The sequence below is a fragment of the Trachurus trachurus genome (assembly GCF_905171665.1).
Source record: "Trachurus trachurus genome assembly, chromosome: 12".
NCBI lineage: Eukaryota > Metazoa > Chordata > Actinopteri > Carangiformes > Carangidae > Trachurus > Trachurus trachurus.
Genome location: NC_139908.1, coordinates 10,848,338 through 10,871,284, shown reverse-complemented (window position 1 = coordinate 10,871,284; position 22,947 = coordinate 10,848,338). Strand labels below are relative to the sequence as shown.

The 22,947-nt window shown below is 41.1% G+C and overlaps 1 protein-coding gene across 1 annotated transcript; it reads left to right on the top strand.

The window, feature by feature from the left end:
- Positions 1-4,043: 4,043 nt before the first annotated feature.
- On the top strand, positions 4,044-21,573 carry dmgdh (dimethylglycine dehydrogenase). Its single transcript, XM_083982909.1, has 16 exons — positions 4,044-4,273; positions 4,834-5,002; positions 6,300-6,398; positions 6,498-6,662; positions 6,764-6,968; positions 12,424-12,672; positions 12,759-12,957; positions 14,023-14,192; positions 14,304-14,457; positions 16,370-16,535; positions 17,228-17,358; positions 18,434-18,651; positions 19,094-19,251; positions 19,347-19,406; positions 19,853-19,987; positions 20,723-21,573. The coding sequence occupies exons 1-16, from the start codon at positions 4,152-4,154 to the stop codon at positions 20,933-20,935; spliced, it is 2,613 nt and encodes an 870-aa protein (XP_083839035.1). The 5' UTR covers positions 4,044-4,151; the 3' UTR covers positions 20,936-21,573.
- Positions 21,574-22,947: the final 1,374 nt, after the last annotated feature.

The window sequence follows — 22,947 nt, the reverse complement described above, 5'->3', positions numbered from 1 at the left end:
TTTTTTTTTTTTACCCCTCCTCTTCTATCACTGCACACTGCACAAGTTTGCACAAGGCTGCCTATTGTTCTTGTTAACAGCAGCAATGAAACACTCCCAGCTCCAATAATAGCTTGGACATTGGGACATTTTATTTTGGTGTTTACTTTGGATGAAACATGATGAATTTTAAATAGGTGAGAACAGAATATAATTTATCAGTGATTCATGCAGATAGGAATGTGGTTCATCAGCCATTTTGTGATATGAGCACAGGCTGCAGAGGAGAAGTTACAGATACGATAACATGGAGATTATTTTATATAAAGCTTAGAGAACCACTGTGCAGAAAATCTATCATAGAGAAGCCATTATGTTGATGGTAAAAAATAAAAGTTTCTGGGGTGAACCAGAGACACACAGACCATATAGGCAGGTTTACTCTGCAGCAGTGATGTGATATTTGTGTGTTTCATGTGATGTTCATCCAGAAACATAAAGTCACACATGCTTATTCACTTGGGAGCTTGACATTTACGGGCTGTTTATCACCAAGCATCTGCTAAAGGAGGGAAGTGGGTGTAATACTTCAACTTAGAGCCAGTTTGGAAACAAACCTGATCCAACGTGCAATTAACAGAAGTGTAAAGTTGCAACTTGTAGCCTCCTGTGAGAAAGGCCTTCATAATATTCACACATTCAGAGGTGTAGTTGAATCAATTTGAGTAATTTTAATGAGTTCAATTAATGTTTTGTTATCAGACAAACACAAACATGCTGAGTTTGCTGAGTCTTCAAACATGTTCGTTGTTCATTTAAAATACCAAAAATCAATGAAATTTACCATCACATCACAAAATGACAATAATTCATAATAATGACAGGTACTGTATCTCCTACTGCCCAGAAGACATGGCAAACAGGCTACGGGAGGAGCATTTTAATCAGATTAGTTTATGTTTGCATGGAGCTAAACTACACTAAATAGTCTTCTTGACCTCTTGACCTCCAGATTGGGAACCGATGCAGGAGAGATACTTTTTGCCATGACCACACATACGTATCACTGATTAACCTGTCCTCTCCTCACACCTTGTCATTCCAGGCCTGTCCAGCAGCTGTCCTCATAGAGTCTCCTCTCTGCCTCTACTCACCTGAACCTGCTCCTCCCTGCACACCTGACTCTCGTTGGCCCTCGTCAGCACGGTCGAACACAAATGTCCAAATGTCTTGTTGGAGAGAAAATGATGCTTGGGAAAAAGTGTTTGAGGTCATTTAGTCCTCTAAAAGTCTTGTAGATACATAACGTAATATTTTATCCCTCATCCTTTTTTCATACAAGATACTAAATGAATCATTAGAGGTCAAATCTTAAAGTTTACGCCACAGAACCGCCTGTTTTCTCTCAGTCTGGTTACCATGGTAACCCCCACCCCACCCCCAGGGTAATCAAGCCAAGATTAACACAGCACACATAGTCCAGGCAACCAGTGGTATGTTGGACTGAGACGGGACAAGAGATGGATGTTGTCCATGAAATGAAGATAACACAGTTTCTTTTTTTTTTTTTTTTTTTTTTTTTATAAATTCCTCCTTTTTTTAATTAATTTTTTTATAAATTATAGATTCCTCACGCTGTTCGGTACAAATGAAAAAGCAGAAGATGAAACACACTGATGTCTTGGATCTTTTCTCCACAGCTCTATACGTTGTGCCACTGTGACAGGACATAACGCATAGATGCCACATTTGTTGCGGATATCTCACATCAAGAGGGCTCAAATAATAATATTAACTTAGTTTATTCTCATCCAGCTCACTTGTACGGTGGTCCCAGAGTGAATAACACGCTGCACATGGAAAAAATACATCAACAAATAGATAAAACACAAACATATGAAGAAAACATCTTTATTAACTTAAAAACATATGCAAAACATTCACAAAAAAGAGAAAATAAAGCCAAATACAGAGAAGAGTTTGACTTGGTTCTCACAGAAGCTGCAGATTTTACCTTAAGTATTAGTTCCAGATAAATATTTCCAAACTGAAGAAATCCAGTCTAGAAAAATAAAACAATCAGTCACATATGTACAAAGACCATGGACCCAAATCTGTCAGTAATTCTTTGTAATTTAATAGTGATGTCACTTATCATCATATATATCGGCCATAGGGTTTCCCCTTTTTATTGATGCTATGATATATTTCATAAACCAAACTCTGTGTGGAGGAATCAGTCCTCATCTCTTTGGGCTGAACAAAACTCTTTGCAGAATGCAGTCCTCATAATAAACACATATGTAACACCTTCTCACCTTTAACCTTTGGCTCTAAAGTCTTTGCTGCAGTCGTCTGATGCAGTTCTGCACCGTCACAGTACAAACACTGCTACATAACTCACTATCAACTACGACACTGATTGGCATTGACATATGGGATATTTCATATTTGACACAAAATGACCACAGAGATGCAAAAAATGATCACAATGCACAATGTTACATGTCTACATTACCTTATTTTGATGTGAAGATGGTGCTGGGAGAGGTTTAAAGGTTAATGTGCCCCATCCTCTGGAGAATATATGTTTAGCTTAATTTCAATCAAAAACATCCAGTAATTTTTATTTAAAAAAAAAGTAAAAACATGAACCTTATGAATGGATACAGTCAGTCTCTGGGATTCATCCTCTGGGGAACATGAATATCTGTACAAAAATTCATGATCAAACATCCAATAGTGAAATTTCAAAAGAACAAACAACTATTATTGGTCTGTTACGTTGTATAGTTACTGAACTCATGTGGGCTATTTTTAAGGCACTGCATCTCTGGTCATCTGATCATCCCAAAAATCATGTGATTAATTCTGCAGATCAAATAGAAATCATATGGTCTCAGTTTCAACACAGATCTCTGTTTCCCTGCATTTCTCTGTGTTTATATAAACGTCCTATCAGGATAAATGTCCGGTTCAAACCTGTTGCAGCTGTTCCAGGTGGTCAGAGGCTCAAGGACCAATCAGAGATAAATGTTTCTGTATGGATTGGTCAAACTTCCAGGTCAATTCTCTTGATGTTTTTTTTCTTTCCTCACCTAACATGAAGCAGACACAGAAAAGAAAATTGAAATCACTCATTAGTTTATGTGTTAACTTATCAAAACTGTAAATACTACATTGAATTACATGTTATGTGTATTTTGGGTGGTATTTATTTTCATAGCCATGCAGCCATGGTTCAGTTAGGATGACAAATCAAACACTGTATGGACTGAAATTTGCAAATTTATATGTATGTTCCCCAGAAACACCTTCATTTCGACCTCTGCCATTTACAGTGAAACATTTCAACGTATTGAATGAATTACTATCAGATTTGGCTCTAATGTTCATGGTCCCTTGAGGATAAACTATAGTAACTTAGTGATCCTGTAACTTTTCATCTCAGGTCAAAATCTCAATCTCAGTTGATTTGGTTTGTAAAAAAATACCTGAAAACCTAAACACAATGCAATGCAAAATATTGCAAAGCAGAAAGCAAAATTATGCTGTGAATAATAATGTTAGTATTCAGCTCAATGTATACTGTAATGTTATGTTCAGGATGGTTTCGAATAAAAATAAAGAAAAATATACTGAAATCAATCACTGATATTTGTATTGAGGTTATGTAACCTACATTTAAAGACACTAAAATACTCAGAATAAATGTAAATAAATGTAAATGTACTTTATTTATACAGCCCTTTAAAACAAACCTTTCGGTGTACCAAAGTGCTTTACAGTGGGTCATAAAAGAGAAGAACAAAATAAAAAAACAATTAAAAAAAAACAGTGAAGGCAATAAAATGCAGCAAAAATAATAAACATCAGTCTAATCGATAAATTAATGCAACTTGATGTTCAGGGGCTGTGTGACCTACATTTGGAGCCTCTGGCACACAAAGCGTTAACTTGGCGGAGGTGGCTCTGGGTAAAGTTTCGAAGTGAGTCTGACTTGGTTGTCGACCTGTGGGCATGCCAATACGGCTGTCAGTGCAAAAGCAGGATATTTGTAACTTACACACGGCAGTGTAGGGGTCCACTGTGAGGGGGGCCGGTTATGCTTTGAGCTGCAGAATATAGTTGTTGTTATTTTAATTTTTTTGTATTTAGATATTTCCTCGACCATGTCTCGGATATTAAACCTAATCAAGGTCCAGTTGCGGAGAGATGTAGCCGCGTGTGGAGGAGCTGCGCGGCTGCCACTGAGGACCATCTGCTGCACTGCAAGAAAACAGGCTGAGGAGAGGTTGGAGAGTTCACATTTATGCAGAAAACCATTCACGTGTGACATGCAATTTTCCATTAAACACGTATTAGTGAACGTATTAATCACATACAAGGGTATAAAATAGCCACAAAAGCCCTTCAGTGCTGTATTTGTGCGCGTGAAGTTGCGCAACTGGTCGATTCATGCAGCCAAGCTCTGACAACTGTTGCACTGTTAACAGTCGGTGTGCACCACAGTTAAAATATCATGGTGACTTCTCTGGTTGCACATCAAGTTTTGACCCAATGTTAAGTGACCACTTGTTCCTTGGTTCAGACTGCAGCTGTAATTATCCACCTGCAGAGCTGCAGCCATTAGTCGATTAATTGATAAGTCACTTAACAGAAAGTGAAGTGGAAACTATTTTTTAGAGTCAAATTAACTTTACTGGTAATTTTTTATTAATAAAAATGAAAAACTATTTGCTGGTGTTACGTTTTTAAATGTTTTTCTTGCCTTTTTATTTTTGAAACATGGTGGAAAATTGAGCATAAAGTTAAAATATTCCAGTAAACTCTTTCTGTATTTCCTTTCTTCAGTGATGCATCCACAGTTTTGGGGAAGCGGTGGAAGGACACAGCCGAAACCGTCATCATCGGCGGTGGGTGTGTGGGGACCAGCTTGACCTACCACCTGGCCAAAGCTGGCATGAAGGATGTGGTGCTGCTGGAGAAGTCTGAGCTGACGGCTGGATCCACCTGGCACGCTGTACGTCCTCTAACGTCTGCATGATTCCTCAGGTTCATGAACATGGTGAACGTGAAGTTTGTAAAACAGCGAAATTAGCTTTTTCATGGAAAATCTGGTTGTCTGTGTATATTCACGTCACTGACTCAACATATCACTGCAACTAATGATAATTTCACCATCAGTTAAACTCCTGATTATTTTCTTGATCAATTGTTTGGATGCAAAATTGTCAGAACATTGTGAAAAATGTCCATCACACCCAAATTTATGGCATTAAATAGCCTTTTTGTCAGAGCAGCAATTGATTAGTCTATTGGTTATTCCCTTTATTGAATAGTTTGTTGATAAAATGTCTAAAAGAAGTTTCCAAAACAATGGACCGAATGGATGAGAATAGGATATTCATTCATACTGTATTAATTAATTATTGCCTCTTGTGTTTTTGTCGTTCAGTAGTAGCGTCATATCGATAACCAGCAGCTGTCATCTTCTAGGTTTTCAAAGCTTGCGAGGTCGTGACCCACTTTTCACTGTCCCTCATTCATTTACAGACACTTCACTGTAATTCTATAAATACATGTTTGACGTGTCAGAGGGGGAACTCACTCTTATTCAGTTACTCTCTTCTTAAGGAGAGTCTATCCCAGCATGCATTGGACGGAGGAGCAGAGTAAACACTGGGCATGTTGCCAGGTTGTCCCTATGGACATAAAATGCAAGAAGGGGTGGAAAAGAAGATAAAGTGACGAATCCATTAGAAATAATTGTACCTTTAGGTTTAATTAATGTTGTTTATAGCAGTGGATCACAACATTTTTGGAAAATCTCAAAAATACTAGACCCCATTGCACCAACAACTCAAACGTAACTGTTTTAGCTCAATGTTTTGGTTTGTGGTTCGCAATCTAAATGTTTGTTTTTTTCACTCTTGCTGTTTTTGGCTGCAGCAGCAGCTTGACCACCATTAAACTACAGACAGACACAGTTTGAGGTTACTTGGTGAACTTAGTGGAACATTTAGCTAAAAAACAATTGGGGTTTCCTTCAGGAGTTGGTAGAGACCAAAAATGGAGCTAAAAAAGAACGTTGATATTGGACTTAAATTCATCCACTGGACACAAACGTTGTCATAATATTGCACTAGATTTGCTTAAATAAGTAATTTTCTAACATGTTCAATGTATGAAAAAGGTAAATAATATGTTAGTATGTCTGCTGCCCCCAAGTGGCCAGAAATCTGTTAATGCAGCTTTAAGTTGGAGAACACCTAATTTCTCATCATCCATCATGGTTAATCGTGTGTTTTCTATTTCAGGCTGGTTTGACAACATATTACCATCCAGGCATCAACGTCAAGAAAGTCCACTATGACAGTATTAAATTATACGAGCAGCTGGAGGCTGAGACGGGACAGGTGAGGGAAGCTCGCTCGTCTTCTATCGTGCTGATGTGAAGCAGCCAGGTGTGTTTGTCGTACAGTAGGTCGCTCATGTCATGTCTTCTTCCTCTGCAGGCCGTGGGCTTTCACCAGCCGGGCAGTGTCCGTATCGCTTCGACGGCGGCTCGAGTGGACGAGATGAGGTACCAGATGACCCGCACGCACTGGCACGTGACCGAACAGTACTTCATCGGACCGGAGAAAGTCCACGAACTTTTCCCTTTGCTCAACATCGACAAGGTCTGTAAGAGCCACAGATGGGACGCTGATCAGTTGATGATGGATTATCGTGATGAGGAAGGTCATGTGCTGTTATCTGAAGGTGTTTGCATATTCTCTAGGTGTTGGCAGGTCTGTATACGCCAGGCGACGGCCACATCGACCCCTACTCCCTGACGATGGCCCTGGCCGCCGGGGCTCGTATGTACGGCGCCCAGATCTACAACCCTGCCCCGGTCACCGCCCTCACCCCAACCGCCGACGGCAAGTGGGACGTCCAGACTCCTCACGGAACGATCCGTGCCAATCGCATCGTCAACGCTTCAGGTTTGTGTTTTGTACTCGTATCCGGGCTCAAACCAGAGACAACATTCATGTTTTTTTTTTTTTGAGAAACATGGAGATGGATCATCTGAGTGTCCGCCACACTTTGGTTTTTATCTCAACAGCTGCTCAGATATCAGGAACCTCACTTCCTGCTGTTTGAAATCAGCAAACAGATTAAGCAGTGTCACAATAATGAAAAAATGAGCAGATGTTGATCATGTTGTTAATAATGATGATAAGTTACAATAGATCTGCCACAATATTTAAATACTTTCTGCCACAGAAATACTCAACAATAAGACACCACATCAAAACAGAGATGGAACTTACTAACCTAATACAGAAATTGGGGAAGGGAGAGAAAATAATAATAGTAGGCCTACTGGGATATACAGTAGCCTATATACTTTTTTTTTTCTTTCTTTTTTAGAAAAGTTAACATGGGAAATCCAATACTTTCACCAAGGCCATTGTCAAACAAAATACACCAGACTTCAGAGGTAAATAACTCAAATTCACAGTAAATCAATAGATCGACCCTTGATCTAACTGAAAATAAATGTATGAGGAAATTGGTTAATGCCAAAAAAACACCACTTTGCACACATGCATCCCATAGTCACTGCTCTCTAAACTGTGTTATCTGCGGCCGCCAGGCCATGTGCAGCAGGAGACCTTTGCCCACGCAGCCCCACCGTTTGCAGGGTTCAGGGGGAAAAAGGAGCTTTTGGCTCGAACTGGGTCATACCAGTTCTGGGGGGATTTTGTCGGCAGTGACTCCCCCTCATCCCTGCTGCTGCTGTTGCTGCTGCTGTTGCTTGTTTATCTGGTGAAGGTCAGGAATTCACTTCAGTCTCTTTGCCCAGTTTGTCCTGCTTTGTGTTGTGTAACATGTAGCAATATATAGGTCATATTTCTCCTCATTTGTTGCCCCTCTTTTTTTGCAGCAGCAGCGCATTCATTTAGAAATGAACTGGAGGGTAAAGAGAGACAAAGTTGGATTTTAATTTCTTTTTTCAGCATGCTTTTCTGTGTGTGATTTTACCTAAAACAAGCTGGAAAGTCCCAAGTTTGAGGCGTTTAAAGTTGTTTCAGTTGCTTATTCAGTTGAGTTATTGTTGGGGAAATACTGATATAAATATCAGTTTAATCAGTTTAATTATGTGTTTTAATAAAAAGTCTTGCAGAAATCCAGATGCACAGTTAAAATAGTGCACAAACAGTCTCTACACCGCAAAAACTTCATCCCTGAGTGTGTCCTAGTTCACATAGAAACATCGTCCTGCAGGTCACATCAGGTTTGCAGAACAAATCGTCTGCAGCTCTTTCACATCCGCCAACTCTGTATTTTCTCCCTAAATTTGCACATACTGTTCTCTGGTTGGAGCCAGTTACTGTATCTCGTAGGACTCGACTGGCCCTTTGCCCTCACACTGTCTGTCTGTCTGACAGCCAATCCAAGTAGGCCAGCAGTTCACATTTCATCCAATCTTGAGGCAGCAGCTCCTGCACAACTCCTCCTGACAGACGGTCTTTCAGCTTTCTCTCCTTTTTTTAAACATCAAACTAACGTTCATGAGTTTGCAGATTAGCTGGACCTGGTGGAGTTGTAATTTCAGTATAATCACACCCGTGTGTCTGCTTGTTTGCATGCATTCTTGTCCCACAGTGAGCTAAATTCACACATAAGTGGTCAAATATACCAATTTCCAGTCTTGGCATTATGTGTTTTTAAATGTAGAAGTAACTCGGAGTCACTGCGATTCTCCTTTCTGATATGCAACAACAGATGCTTTATGGGCTGCACACGTAACCCCAAGGGTGAAGCAGCTAGTTTAAGATTTCATTCTTAAACGCACCACATAGCGACGCGACACAGACAACTCCCAATAAACAACGGCAACCTCAGTCTTTTTTCAATGCATTGTGCTCCCATATCGCTGCAAACCCAGAACCACAGGCAGCTGTTTTCTCCAGCTTACATAACACCATCAATCTTTTTTCTTTCTGTCTTACGTTCGTTGCATATTTTTTCTTCTGCTGCAGCCGCCCCCATGGAGCCTCGTCCAGAACCACCTCTTTTCCTTTTTCTTTTTTGATAGCCAACAAGTTTCCCTCCCCCACATCTTATTTACACGACTTCTGCTTCACAGTTTCAACTCAAACTCTGGGGTCATCTGGATGCGCCCCCGTCCTCCCGACCAGAGAGCCTAGATAAAGGTCAAAGGTCACGTTCCTTAGAATGTGACCTCCCCTCCAAAGGATCAGTTTCAATGTCTCATCTGTGTAATTCAAGGAGGAAGGTCGTAATTTAACCATTGTATAAACAGTAGCCCGCCCTTTATTCTGCAAAAAACAGATCTATTTTATTGATAATATACCTCAGCCCAGTGGTTCCCACTGTTTCTGTCTGATGCACCCGACAGTTTTAGGTCACAAAACATTGTAACACCACAAGAAAGAGCAGAAACTTTATCTTTCAACCATTTTATCCATCATTTATCCATTCATTTTGACTGTTTAATCAATTAATTCTGATAGTTTACCCATCACTTATTGCTTTTTAAATCCTTATCCAGTTTAGTTACCTATTTGAGCTCTTTATTTATTACTATCAGTGATTTTAAGTTAAGTTTTGGACCTTTACTTTTAACTATTTTAATTGTCAATTCATTACTTTTTAACAATTCAGACTATTTGCGCATCATATTCAGCTGACTATTTCAACTTCTGCTTTCTTTCTAACAAGTTTTAACTATATCTGTAACTATATATTTTTTAAATGGAGCTTTTTTAACATCTCTCCATGCACCCTGATGACCTGCAGAACTACCCTCCCCCCTCTTCCCCCCAGGGTACAGTTATAATAAATGCTGGGAATCTGCTGTTTCAGCCTGTGAGCATCTGAACACATTTTGAACTGATTATTCTAAGTTTAGATCCGTAAACATCGGGGCGGCTGACATGGACATGGCAGAGCTTCACAGGTTGTTTTTATTTTGTCGGGGCATGTTGACTCCATCCATCACTGCACTATTCCTGTGTGACCCCGTGAATCGGCCCAGTGTGCAGCCACCTGGTAAACAGGCTCCTGCCTAAACTGCCTGGGACCTTTATCAAGATGTTGCTTTAATGCAAACCCCCCCACCCTTCACCATGGGATAAGGCTCATGTGCAGAACATGAATAGATGCTGCGTTTTAATGAGCAGCAGACCTGGCAAGCAATTACAAAGTGACATAATTTAATTATAATTAAACTCTGAAAATGAAGATGAATTTGTAGAGAGTTTGTTAATGAGACTAAGTGTTGCGACACAGAGCTGAAGATAGCAGCAGAGGTGAACAGGTCTCAGAGCTCCAGCTGGCTCTGGTCTCAGCAGTTGAGTCTGCACAAGGTCCACATTGATTTTTTTTTTTTTTTTTTTTTTTGTTAAGTTCACATGTCCCGCTTAGACACTCAAAACACAGGATATTTGTTTTGTGGCTGTTACTTTATGAACCAGGTCGTGTTTTAAGTCAGGGGACAAACTTTTCTAAACGCTTCTCTTAAGACTCCAAAATAAATTGAATCTAAATAAAACAGACTAAAGATAAAAACATAAATTACATTACTCCGACCAGGACGTTCAGTCTGAGGATTCATTTAAAACAAACAAACAAAATATTGGTGCATATTTCAGTCAGCTGACTTTTATTCCAGCCTGATATAAGATAGTCTGATCTTTGATGTATTTCACTAAAGCTCTATGCTGCAACAACATGAGGGAAATTCCAGTAAGTGCACAATTGTCGTCGTTGCATAATGATGGCTACACAACTGAACAATCCTGAGGGCAACAACTGTGAAACTGTATGACACACACACGGACAGCTGTGCATCTTTTTGGACACAACTTTGGCACAATGTTTTGAAACTGCCGAAGATGCTGTGACGGTAAAATCCAGATCCACTTGTTCATCTAGTTAAATAACTGAACATTTACCCGCACTTATTCTCTTGTGCTGTCTAAAAACGAAGGTGTTGTTGGTACTGGTTGGCACCCTGAAGGTATTTGTTCTTTTTCTGACATGATGCTGCATGTGCCCCGCCCTGCACGATTGTTGGTGATCCAATAAAACCCTGCACATTTAATTGTTTTCAAGAACCTCCTCAATAACCCCTGATCGCATCAGGCCTCGCACATAATTTTAATTCAGTTTGCTCTTGTTTTGAATCTCAGAGATTTCATGCCTCCATCCCAGGGCAATGGAGGGGAATTAAATCTTGATTCCTTGATGAAATTAACAACACACTCTTCAGCTAAGTGTCTTTCCATAAACAGACTTCCTATTACTCTGGATAATCCCCAAACCTTTTTTTCCCTCTGTAATTTAGGTGAAATTGCCTTTTTAATCACTTTAAAGTAGATAATTCAGGCTTATTTGGACCCAGTTGAAAGTGTAGCTAATAAACTAAAAGCTATTGCTGGACATTAAAGTCTTACATTCAAATGAATGCATAAATCAGCAGCACTAGTACTACAAAGTACTTGCACACTTGAAAATCTTATTTACAGGTGCATCAGAGTTCAAGTGCAGGATTTTTCTGGGCGGTGTCACACGTCTAGTTACCTGTGTTTCAGTCCTTGTGTGTTTGCAATGATAGGCTATGTCTATTGTCTATGAGTGTAGTCGAGGTTGAGAGAGTGTGTGATCATGGCCTGTGAAGGAAGCAGCTGTAGCTCAAGCCTTGCAGCTGGTTGTCCATTAATCATCCACATGCGATGTGAGGACACTGACTGAAGTCCAGACCTTTCCAGATGAGTGTGGGTGTGTGTTTGTTTGTATGTGAACGATTGAGGCACTGTAAAGCTTTTTGTCCCTTTTCTATATTAAGTGGAAACAGTGGATTCACTTTACCTAACAAATGGTAGAAGAGGGGCGTAGCAGGAGGTGACTCCTCACTCAACAATCGATTTCATTCATCGAACATTCATGTGTCCACAAGGAGAAATAAACAGTGTGTTTTTCACCCAATAAAACACAGAGATCGTGATGTAACAGTCCTGCAACGTTTCCAAAAAGCTGTGACCAATGGAGGCAAAGCAGCTGTAAAGGATTGACACTTTGTGAACCCTGCTTAAGTGTACTTTCTTGATGAAAAAATCAATACCACTAGAGCCACAGCTGGAGGTTACTATCTTAGCTTAGCTTGACTGGAAACAGTGGAAAACAGCTAGCTTGGCTTTGTCTAAAGATAAAGGTCTACCTATATCTTGTTTATTTAATTTTGCATTTTGGTTTTTGATGGAAAAATAAAGCAATAGAGCTGTCGAGGTGTCTGTTCCCTTTGCAGCAGGGCCAGGCTAGCTGTTTCCCTCTGGTTCCAGTATTTATGCTAAGCGAAGCTAAATAATTGCCTCCTATAGCTCCAGCTGGAACCACATTTTTAACGCCATCTGTGTTCGTTTCCAGGTTTCTGGGCCAGGGAAGTGGGCCAGATGATCGGGTTCGATCACCCGACCATCCCGGTGCATCACCAGTACGTTGTCACAGCGACAGTCCCAGAGGTGAAGGCCCTGAAGAAGGAGCTGGCCGTCATCAGGGACCTGGAGGGCTCTTACTACCTGCGTCAGGAGAGAGACGGTCTGCTGTTTGGCCCGTACGAAAAGATGGAGAAGATGGTGCTGCAGGACTCCTGGGTCAGAGACGGAGTCCCTCCAGGTCTGTCCGCCGCAGCCGGTGAAGCTTTGTTGACACGTTAAAAACATCTCCTGTTTGGTGACACTTTGTGGTTTTTTTTGCTGCAGGTTTCGGGAAGGAGCTGTTTGAGTCGGACCTGGACAGGATAATGGAGCACGTTGAGATGGCCATGGAGATGGTGCCGGTGCTGAAGAAGGCCGACATCATCAACATCGTGTCAGGACCAATCACATACACCCCCGACCTGCTGCCCATGGTGGGACCACACCACGGAGTTCGCAACTACTGGGCTGCCATCGGCTTTGGGTATGTGTGGAGGAGGAACAGTGGTTGGATAGTTCAGTCCTCTAACCAAGAAGGTTTAATATAATTTCTAGTCATTTGATTTGAGACATTTAAGACTTTTATCCGTTTAAACACACTTTTCCCCCGTCACTCTCTTCATCCCGCTCCACAGCTGCAACTAATTATCCGGGAGCTAATTCAGCATCTTGTTCACTAAAACACTGTTCACAGTCTGGGTTATGTTTGAGGAGAGAGAGAGAGTAAAACTTCACATTGTGCAGGACAATTTAATTAGCCATCATCAACCCTGTAATAACGGCGCTGCATTAGCTGACCTTTTTATAAAGGAGTGCATGTCTTTGAAGTTTCACTCGTGCCTCTTGTCAAATTTCTACTTGAGATGTTTGGGCAAAGGTTTAAACTGTTTTGTCAGGAGATGCAGTGTGTGTGTGTTTCTGCAGATGCATGGTAAGATATATCATTTAAAGGGATAGTTTAACATTTTTGCACCATTGCCATAATCCTTATAGTTTTAGGAGTAGGTTTATTACCTTTAATTGTCAGTGCAAGCTATTTTTAGAACGGCGGAGCAGAGCCGCAAGCTGCTCAGAGCTACACTACGGGGGCTCATGGGATTTCTTGGTTTCCCTCATCAAACTCAATGAGGGAAACCAACTGCCTTGAAAACAACTCTGTCTCGTAACGTTCTGTTATTATCTCATAGTGTGGTGAATGTGCAGGTCACAACTTGTCCACCAGAGCGTTTTGGAGTTGTTGGATTGTGTATTTGATAAGTTTGATGAGGGAAACCAAGAAATCCCATTAGCCTCCGTAACGTAGCTCTGAGCAGCTCGTGGCTCTGCTCTGCCGTTCTAAAAATAGCTTGCACCGACAATTAAAGGTAAAACCTATTCCTAAAACTAGGGATTATGGCAATGGGCCAATTTGCCAAAATTGTGAACTATCCCTTTAAACAATGCAAAAATGTTGCATTTTAGTTTTTGTCTCACTTTGATCAATAAAACTTGACATTAGCAATAGTTATTTGATTGTCTAATATTCACAGCCTGGACTTTCTGTGTTCAGGTACGGAGTGATCCACGCCGGTGGTATCGGTAAGTTCCTGAGTGACTGGATTGTGAACGGGGAACCTCCTTACGACCTGATCGAATGTGACCCCAACCGCTACAGCAAGTGGACAGACGTGCCTTTCATGTGCGCCAAAGCCAGAGAGTCCTATGGCTTCAACAATGTGGGTAAGAAAAACATTAAGGCGATCATTCAAACATTCATCAGGCAAACACTCCTCTTTTTTTTTACTGCAATTAAACTTTGCTGTCTCTCCGTTACTTGGTCGGTCTCGGCAGTCGGTTACCCCAAGGAGGAGCGATTCGCCGGCCGCCCAACCATCCGAACCAGCGGTGTGTACGAGCTCCTGAAGGACAAGGCATCCATGGGCTTTCACGCCGGCTGGGAACAACCTCACTGGTTCTACAAACCTGGAGATGACACTGAATACAAGTAAGACTTCCTCATGATCAGTGGTGATTGATAGAGAGGGTTATTCTCAATAGCATTTAAAAGAAGTGCTGAGCAGACCATAATGAGCCGTTTATTATGTCACTGTCACTGGCAAGATGCCGACTATAACTACAGTATCCTTGACCATAACAATAGTCATTATTTCCATAAGTCATCACTTCAACAAAATATTCCCTGCTTTAAATTTTACAGCCAAATGTCGTCGCCGTCCTCTAATTAGCCACATCGTAGCTACATTCCTGCACTAGATCCTCCACACAGCACCACATCCGCCATCCCATTTTAAAACACCCTGTCATCACTGTGGTAAAGGGAGGGAGCAGCTATGATGCTCTCTGTGCAGGTCAACAGTTAAACTCTTTGTAATGCAATGCAAAAGCATACATTCAAATATACTAAACCCTGGTTTTCTGCGTGAGAGGAACCTGCATGTGTGTGAATAGGATAAATATTGGAGGACACAGTGTTCCCGGTGGAGATGGGAGGAACAGACTCCTCTCCAGCTTCTTTCAGCTCCACATCATCATCATCGTCGTCGTCATCCAATGGTCTGAAAGGCCACTCTGAAAGAACAGGACAGCTGCTAATGTTCAGCCACACATGTACACAAGTGAATAACTCCACAAGACTCTGGCTTCACCACAGTCTCTTAAGTATGCACCATGACCTAAGAAAAAACAACAAATGCACAGTCACAGATGCTTGGGAGAATGTGTCGAGTGTTTGGACTCGCTCCAAACCTTCATAAAGTGTAGAAACCAGCTGACGCTCCCAGTAGCTGCATAGTTGGCTCATATCTGCGACACAGAGACATTTTTGCCTCACAGTCACAATCTGGTTATGCTGCAAACTTCCCCCAATTTCCACTAGAGTGTATTTATAGGCACGCTTGCGGTGCAACTGGAGGGACGGCAGGGTCAGTCGGTTCACAGAGTTTCTACAGATTTAAATATCTCAACAACTTTGAGATGGACTGACACAACACTGGATATTAAAATTCAGGATCCACAGAGGATGAATCCTAATTAAACCCAGCAGGGTGACGTTTTTGTTGTTCCATCAAGTATCTCAACAACTATTTGACGGATTGGCATTAAATTTGATTGACAAATATTCATGATCCCCTGAGGATGAATTGTCATAATACTGGTGATTCTTTAGTTTTTCATCTGGCACCATGCACCTGTAAAACTGATGACATTAATCAGCACTAATTAGCAACAACTTAAACAAAACGTGGTGAACATTACAGCTGCTACAGTAAACATCTGTATTTTACAGAACATCTGCAGATTTTGAAAAGTCTTGAAACATTAGACTTGGAAAAATTAAGAATTTGTACATATTTATGATATTTGTATCTGATAACTGATCACTGTTACACAGTTATGCAATTGTGCATTGAACTGAAATGATTGATTCATGTCTAATTGGTGAATCCATTCATCCATTTTCTGCAGCTCATCCAAGTCGGGATTGTGTTAATTATATTAATTGTACCTTCAATAATTACTGTTAAATCCCATTCAGTAGTAAATAATGTCATTACATTATCTTCCCGTATTAACATGAACTGACTGAAAGGTTTTAATGTTTTAATAATCAACTTGTTGAAGTCTGCAGAAACTCATCTGTGAGGAGATTAACCTGCTGCTGACGTTAGCAAACCTTCGCTCAAAGCACCTCTCAGTCTTCTACGCCCTCACAGAGCCAGCAGCACCTTGTTTGGTCTTAACAATACTTTTATTATTCTGTCCCTCTGATAGAACAATGTTCATCCATTATACTCATGCATCAGTTTTGCATTATACAAACCAATGAAAAAGGCTTATTAAAAAAAAAAAAGTGGCTCCTCGTTTAGATAATGGATTCGTTTTGTGGTTGAACCCAGGCCCAGTTTCCGTCGCACCAACTGGTTCGGACCGGTCGGCAGAGAGTGCAGGCTGGTGATGGAGAAAGTGGGAGTGATCGACCTGACGCCTTTTGGCAAGTTCATAGTGAAGGGGAAGGACTCGCAGAAGCTGCTGGACCGGCTCTTTGCCAACACCATGCCCAAGGTAGTAGAGCACATGTGTAGGCTACTTCCTGTTTGTAGCTGTGAATGCTGGGTAGATTTGGGATTGGTACATCATCTAACTGTTTCAGTCAGCGGGGTGAGACTATGGAACAAGTTCACTATGGAGTTGAAGCAGTGTCCAAACATGAAACAGTTTAAAATGAGGTACAAAGAGTCTATTTTTCAGAGGTACTGTACAGGGATGAGGAAGATGTTGGGCAGCACCAAGTATTATGAAGTTACTGTGCTTATTTATTTTTATCTTTTTATACTGGTCATTATCTTGTGTTGTTGTTTCGTTTCCTTTTGTATGCATGTGCGAGTGTGTTTGTGTATGTATCTGTATGTGGGCATGTGTATGTATGTATGTTTGTATGTATGTATGTATATAACTAAATTATATTCATGATTTCGTAACATAAGATATGTTTAGACAAGGATCTTAGTTAGTCATATATAAGGAGAGGGAGTGGGAGTTTATAAGTTTTACTACTTCTCACTCCTTTTCGAATATGTATTCTATATCTCATGTTTAAATGTTTTGTCTTATTCTCTTTTTTTATTATTCTATTTTCATATTCGAAATAAACACTTCAATCAATCAATCAATCAATCAATCAATCAATCAATCAATCAATCAATCAATCAATCAATCAATCAATCAATCAATCAATCAATCAACTGTGTTTCCAGGTGGGCCTCACTAATATCAGCCACATGTTGACGCCCGCTGGGAGAGTCTTCGCTGAGGTCACCATCACCCAGCTGTCACCGGGAGAGTTCCTGCTCATCACTGGCTCGGGTTCGGAGCTGCACGACCTCAGGTGACCTGCATAATCACACTCAGGTTGATCGGTCTTCACGCCGCTACATGATCCCAGCACCAAAAACAAAAGACAAGACAACATGGCTCATAATAAGTGAAGTGGTTTGAGAGAGGTAGAGTTTTTAGAGACCAAAGGCTTTTATTTTTATTGTAACAACGAGGATGTTTTACATAAAGAAACTGTTCAGCTCTTCTAGAAGACAAAACACTTCCTTCCTGCTGGGGTGAACTGAGCTGAGCGGTTTGACACAGTCCCTCAGCAACTACAAAACTGCATCCGTCTGATCTTTCTAAAGTTCGAGTATTTGTTAAATCTAAGCCACAGTCAAGGTCTGTCTTTGGTCGGACTTCTTCCCGTTATGTAAAATAAGCCTGGCAGCTACAATAAAGCCTGTTGCTCAGCTTCAGTAAACCCTGCTGTGATGACAGATTTGCCCCTGAACAGACACAGCTGTTGGATTCGGGCTGCTTGAGCCACTTCTCCTGTGTTTTTTACTGCCTCTTTCCAAAAAGATAATATCATGAGAAAGTCCAGCAGAGCTTGTAGAGATATATCCACTTACTTATTGCATTTCCAACATTTATTTACCAAATTTTAAAACATTTTAAGGTGTGCAAATCGATGATTTGAGATCACAATGTCGATATTTCAGTTTCCCTGCACATGATGCTGACGGAGAAGCTCTCGGTCGCAGTCCCACGCTGTGCTGAATAAAAACTCTCAGCCTGTTTTATATGTCAGAAATCCAAAACCCCTCAGCAGCTGTTAACACAACGCCTCTCCGTTTGCTCCAATCAGAAGGCAGCGTATTAAACCATTCATTCCCTGCTCCCTCGCTGTAACTAACGCTCCGCTGCAGCCTGACGGAGCGAGGACAGTTTTGTGCTCTGTAGTGACCTCTAGTGGCGACACAGCGGGACTACAAACGAGGAGTTCATGGAGTTCTGTGAAATCAAAAACATGAGATGTGAAATATTTCCAGACAACAAGCTGACACATGCATGTGGTTAAATGTGCAAAGATGCTGGAATGACGACGCTGAAGTAAAATATTTAAAAAAAAATGCTCTCAGGTGGATCGAGGCGGAGGTTGCAAACGGAGGATATGATGTCGACATCAGCAACGTGACAGAAGACATCGGCGTGCTGGGTATCGCCGGACCAAACTCACGCAAGGTTCTCCAGAAACTGACAGACGAGGACATGAGCGACGCCGGGTTCAAGTTTCTCCACTGCAAGTCCATCAAACTGTCCGGCATCCCTCTCCGGGCCATCAGGATCTCCTACACCGGTATCTATCCAGTTAATCAGCTCCTTAGATCAGTTAATCCATGTCAGAGAAATAGGAAACATCAGAAATGCAACAGAAGACTGCAGTCACATATGGTCCACACTGAATTACTAAATTACTCGTTCTGTGCAGCGATGTAGGTAAAAAATTAGATTAGTCACAGCTGTGTGGATGCAAAAAGTATAATTTGCTTGTAAAACCTCTGACGACTTGGTTTCTGTGATTATTTATTTCTCTAAATCATTTAATATTCATGTCTTAAGGGGTAAATTTAGAAAATAAAATCCTTTTTGGTGGAGGCAGCTCCTAAAACCTGCCTTAAAATATTATTCCTATATTCAGTTGCAAACCAAATACACAAATAATCATATGCACACAAGAGTCTGTGTAAGATATCATAGACTGATGCTGTTTATTTATGTGTGTGTGTGTGTGTGTGTAGGTGAGCTCGGTTGGGAGATGTACATCGACCAGAAGAACATGGCCGCCGTGTACCAGGCCATTATGGAGGCCGGGAAAGACGAAGGCATCGACAATTTCGGCACCTACGCCATGTCCTCCCTCAGACTGGAGAAAGGCTTTAGGGGCTGGGGAGCTGAGGTACGTACACATGCACACAAACACACATACTTGCACACACATACACACATTTACAGCATTGTGTATTGAAGACATGAACCTGTTGATCTTTACAGATGAACTGTGACACCAATCCTCTGGAGGCCGGGCTGGAGTATTTCATCAAACTGAACAAGGTAACCGTCTCATTTCAGCTGTGTCGTCACAAACTATGAAACATAATCAAAACATGGAAAACCACATCAATAGATGAGAATTTTGTCTACATTTAAAAGTTTAAAGGAGGTCTGTAGGTGAAAGTATGCTGAAGCAATAGATGTTTGAAAACATCCAATAGTTTTTCACCTCCTCCCATTCATTTTCTATGGGAAATATTTCGCAGTGTTTACTTGCATCATAGAAAATGTGCATTTTGTCAAGAAAAGTATTAGTCGAAGGTATTAGTCGAAAGTTTTTATATAATTTGCTTCGGCCCCCTTAAAGCTGAAGGAGAAGTCGTGAACAGGAGACTCCTTTTTATCAATTGTTGTTACAAACAAAATGTTAAACCTGAGATATGAGGATGCTGGTCGAGTTCTAATTACAAACAATCTGAATGTGCACTCTTTGTGTGTGTGTGCAGCCTGCAGACTTCATTGGCAAAGCAGCTCTTCAGGAGATCAAAGCCAAAGGCCTGAAGAGGAAGCTGTCCTACCTCACGCTGGACACGGACGACATCGACCCCGAGGGCAACGAGACCGTGTGGTACAACGGAAAGGTCAGCAGCAGCAGTCTCTCTGAAGCCCTCAGCTTTGACTCACCCTGTTGTGTTTGGTTATTTGAAAGGGATAGTTCAACATTTTGGCAAATTGGCCCATTGCCATAATCCCTATAGTCATAGCAGTAGGTTCGTTACCTTTAATTGTTGGTGCAAACTATCTTTTAGAATGGCAGAGCAGAGCCGTGAGCTGCTCAGAGCTATGCTACGGAGGCTAATGGGATTTCCTGGTTTCCCTCATCAAATACACAATCCAACAACTCCAAAATGCTCTGATGGACAAGTTGTGACCTGCACATTCACCACGCTATGAGATAATAATGGAACGTTACGAGACAGAGTTGTTTTAGAGGTAAATTCATGCAAAACCACTGATGGCGTTCCTGTCAGGGGCAGTTTTTTGGCAAGTAGTCTCTGAATTTACCTCTAAAACAACTCTGTCTGGTTACGTTCTGTTATTATCTCATAGCGTGGTGAATGTGCAGGTCACAACTTGTCCACCAGAGCGTTTCAGAGTTGTTGGATTGTGTATTTGATGAGTTTGATGAGGGAAACCAAGAAATTGCATTAGCCTCCGTAGCGTAGCTCTGAGCAGCTCGCCACTGTGCTCCACCGTTCTAAAAATAGCTTGCACCGACAATTAAAGGTAACGAACCTACTGCTAAAACTATAGGGATTATGTCAGTGGCCCAAAATGTTAAACTATCCCTTTAAACATCTGGCGTCTTTCATCAGGTGGTCGGCAACACCACGTCCGGAGCCTACAGCTACAGCAGCCAGCAGAGCCTGGCGTTCGCCTACCTGCCTGTGGACCTGTGCTCTGTGGGCCAGAAGGTGGAGGTGGAGCTGCTGGGGAGGAAATACCCGGCCATGGTCATCCAGGAGCCGCTAGTCCTCACCGAGCCCACGCGGACCAGGCTGCAGAAGAAGGCAAAGGGAAAAGCATAAATGTGAACTGTAACACCTCTCATCAGTTTAGTTTATCATCAGCAGCTAATGAAGAACAACCCCACTGTGAATTATAAATGAAAGGTGAAGCTGTAGCAGAAAAGAAATCATGTGCCAGGCCCCATGAACCGATGTTTGTGTTTGTGGCCACTTCAGGGGAAAAAAAAGAGGTGCGTTCTCATCACTCACGACTTCCTCCTCTTCCCGTCCTGTCCTGTCGAGGTTGAAAACAGATCCAGCCTGTGAGGATGCTCAGTGCAGCCTTAACAATGTATCTGCACCACAATGTCTTAAAGTGTTGGAACAGAGTAATTTACTTTTTTTTGTAATTCCGTGAATGGATGTTAATGGTTTGTGGGTCAATACTTGAGAATACCGGTTTGTTGTGAAGAATTAACACATTTCAGACATGAAGGGCTCAAATGAAATCAGCTTCTTAGTGTTTATTTGAAGGTCTGAGATGATATCGCTGCTTTTTCCATAACGCTCAACAGCTGTTACCAATAACCAAAAGAAACAGAATGTTTGCAAACTTGTACAAAGATTGTTTTATAAATCTGTTTTTTTTTTTACTAATGTGTAATGAAATTGGTGTACATTAATACCTTGATAATTAAAACAATGCACTCACTGCCCTGTATTGGTCGTTTGACTGTGTTCCTGCTCTTTTTCTTTGCCATACAATCTCAGACTCTAATAGAGTTTCCTTTCCTTGATATGTTTGACTCATTTTAGCTGAATCCTCACTGTAAGGGAACATTTTGGTTTTAGTCTGTTTAATCATTTTGGAAACAAAGGAATGATCATTTATCAATAAGGGTCAGCTGCTACTCTGAGTGGTAGCTGATGTCGGCAGTCACTTTGGACTGTCCTTTTAGAGACAGTGGTATGTACCTTGTTTATTTGTCATGTATTTAAGGCTCAGTCATTCTGACAGTAGGTGTTCAGCCTCTTGATACCTTTGTGGTTGGGAGATGCTGCACCCTATTCGGCCAAATAGTATGACTCTGTCTTTATTTTGATGATCATTGTTTATTATTTACTGGTTGTTCCCTTTGGTTAGACAAAGGGTTCTAATAAACTTCTAACTAGCTTGTTTGGAATAACTTTAGCTCGTTAACGCTAACGGAGTGATGGTAGGTTTGTGCATGTGTGTTAGCAGCAGCTTTTGTTTTATCAGTTGTGAAATTTCATACCAACTTCCACATAGGCTATCTGGTGTATTGGCATCCCTTTAGAAGAAGCTTTTACTGCTATGCTAATGCTAGCTTGTTTAGAGTAAAACTAGCTTGTCTGGAATAACTTAAGCTCGTTAATGCTAACAACGTGATGGTAGCAAGCTAAAGTCACCCCAGCTCAGTCTAATGTTGGCTTGTTTAAGCTAAAGCTAGCTTACTCTGCTAACATCAGCTTGTTCAGAATAACATTAGCTTGTGTAGGCTAACTCTAGCCAGTTTAGGCTAACACAAGTTGGCTTGTTGATGCTAATGCTAGCTTGTTTAGAGTAAAACTAGCTTGTTTGGAATCACTTTAGCTCGTTAACGCTAACAAAGTGATGGTAGGTTTGTTCATGTGTATTAGCTTACTGTGTTAGCAGCAGCTTTTGTTTTATCAATTGTGAAATTTCATACCAACTTCCACATCTGCTATCTGTTGTATTGACATCCCTTTAGAAGAAGCTTTTACTGCTATGCTAATGATAGCTTGTTTAGAGTAAAACTAGCTTGTTTGGAATCACTTTAGCTCATTAGCGCTAACAAAGTGATGGTAGCAAGCTTAAGTCACCCCAGCTCAGTCTAATGTTGGCTTGTTTAAGCTAAAGCTATCTTACTTGGCTAACATCAGCTTGTTCAGAATAACATTAGCTTGTGTAGGCTAACTCTAGCCAGTTTAGGCTAACACGAGTTGGCTTGTTGATGCTAATGCTAGCTTGTTTGGAGTAAAACTAGCTTGTTTGGAATAACTTTAGCTCGTTAACGCTAACGGAGTGATGGTAGGTTTGTGCATGTGTG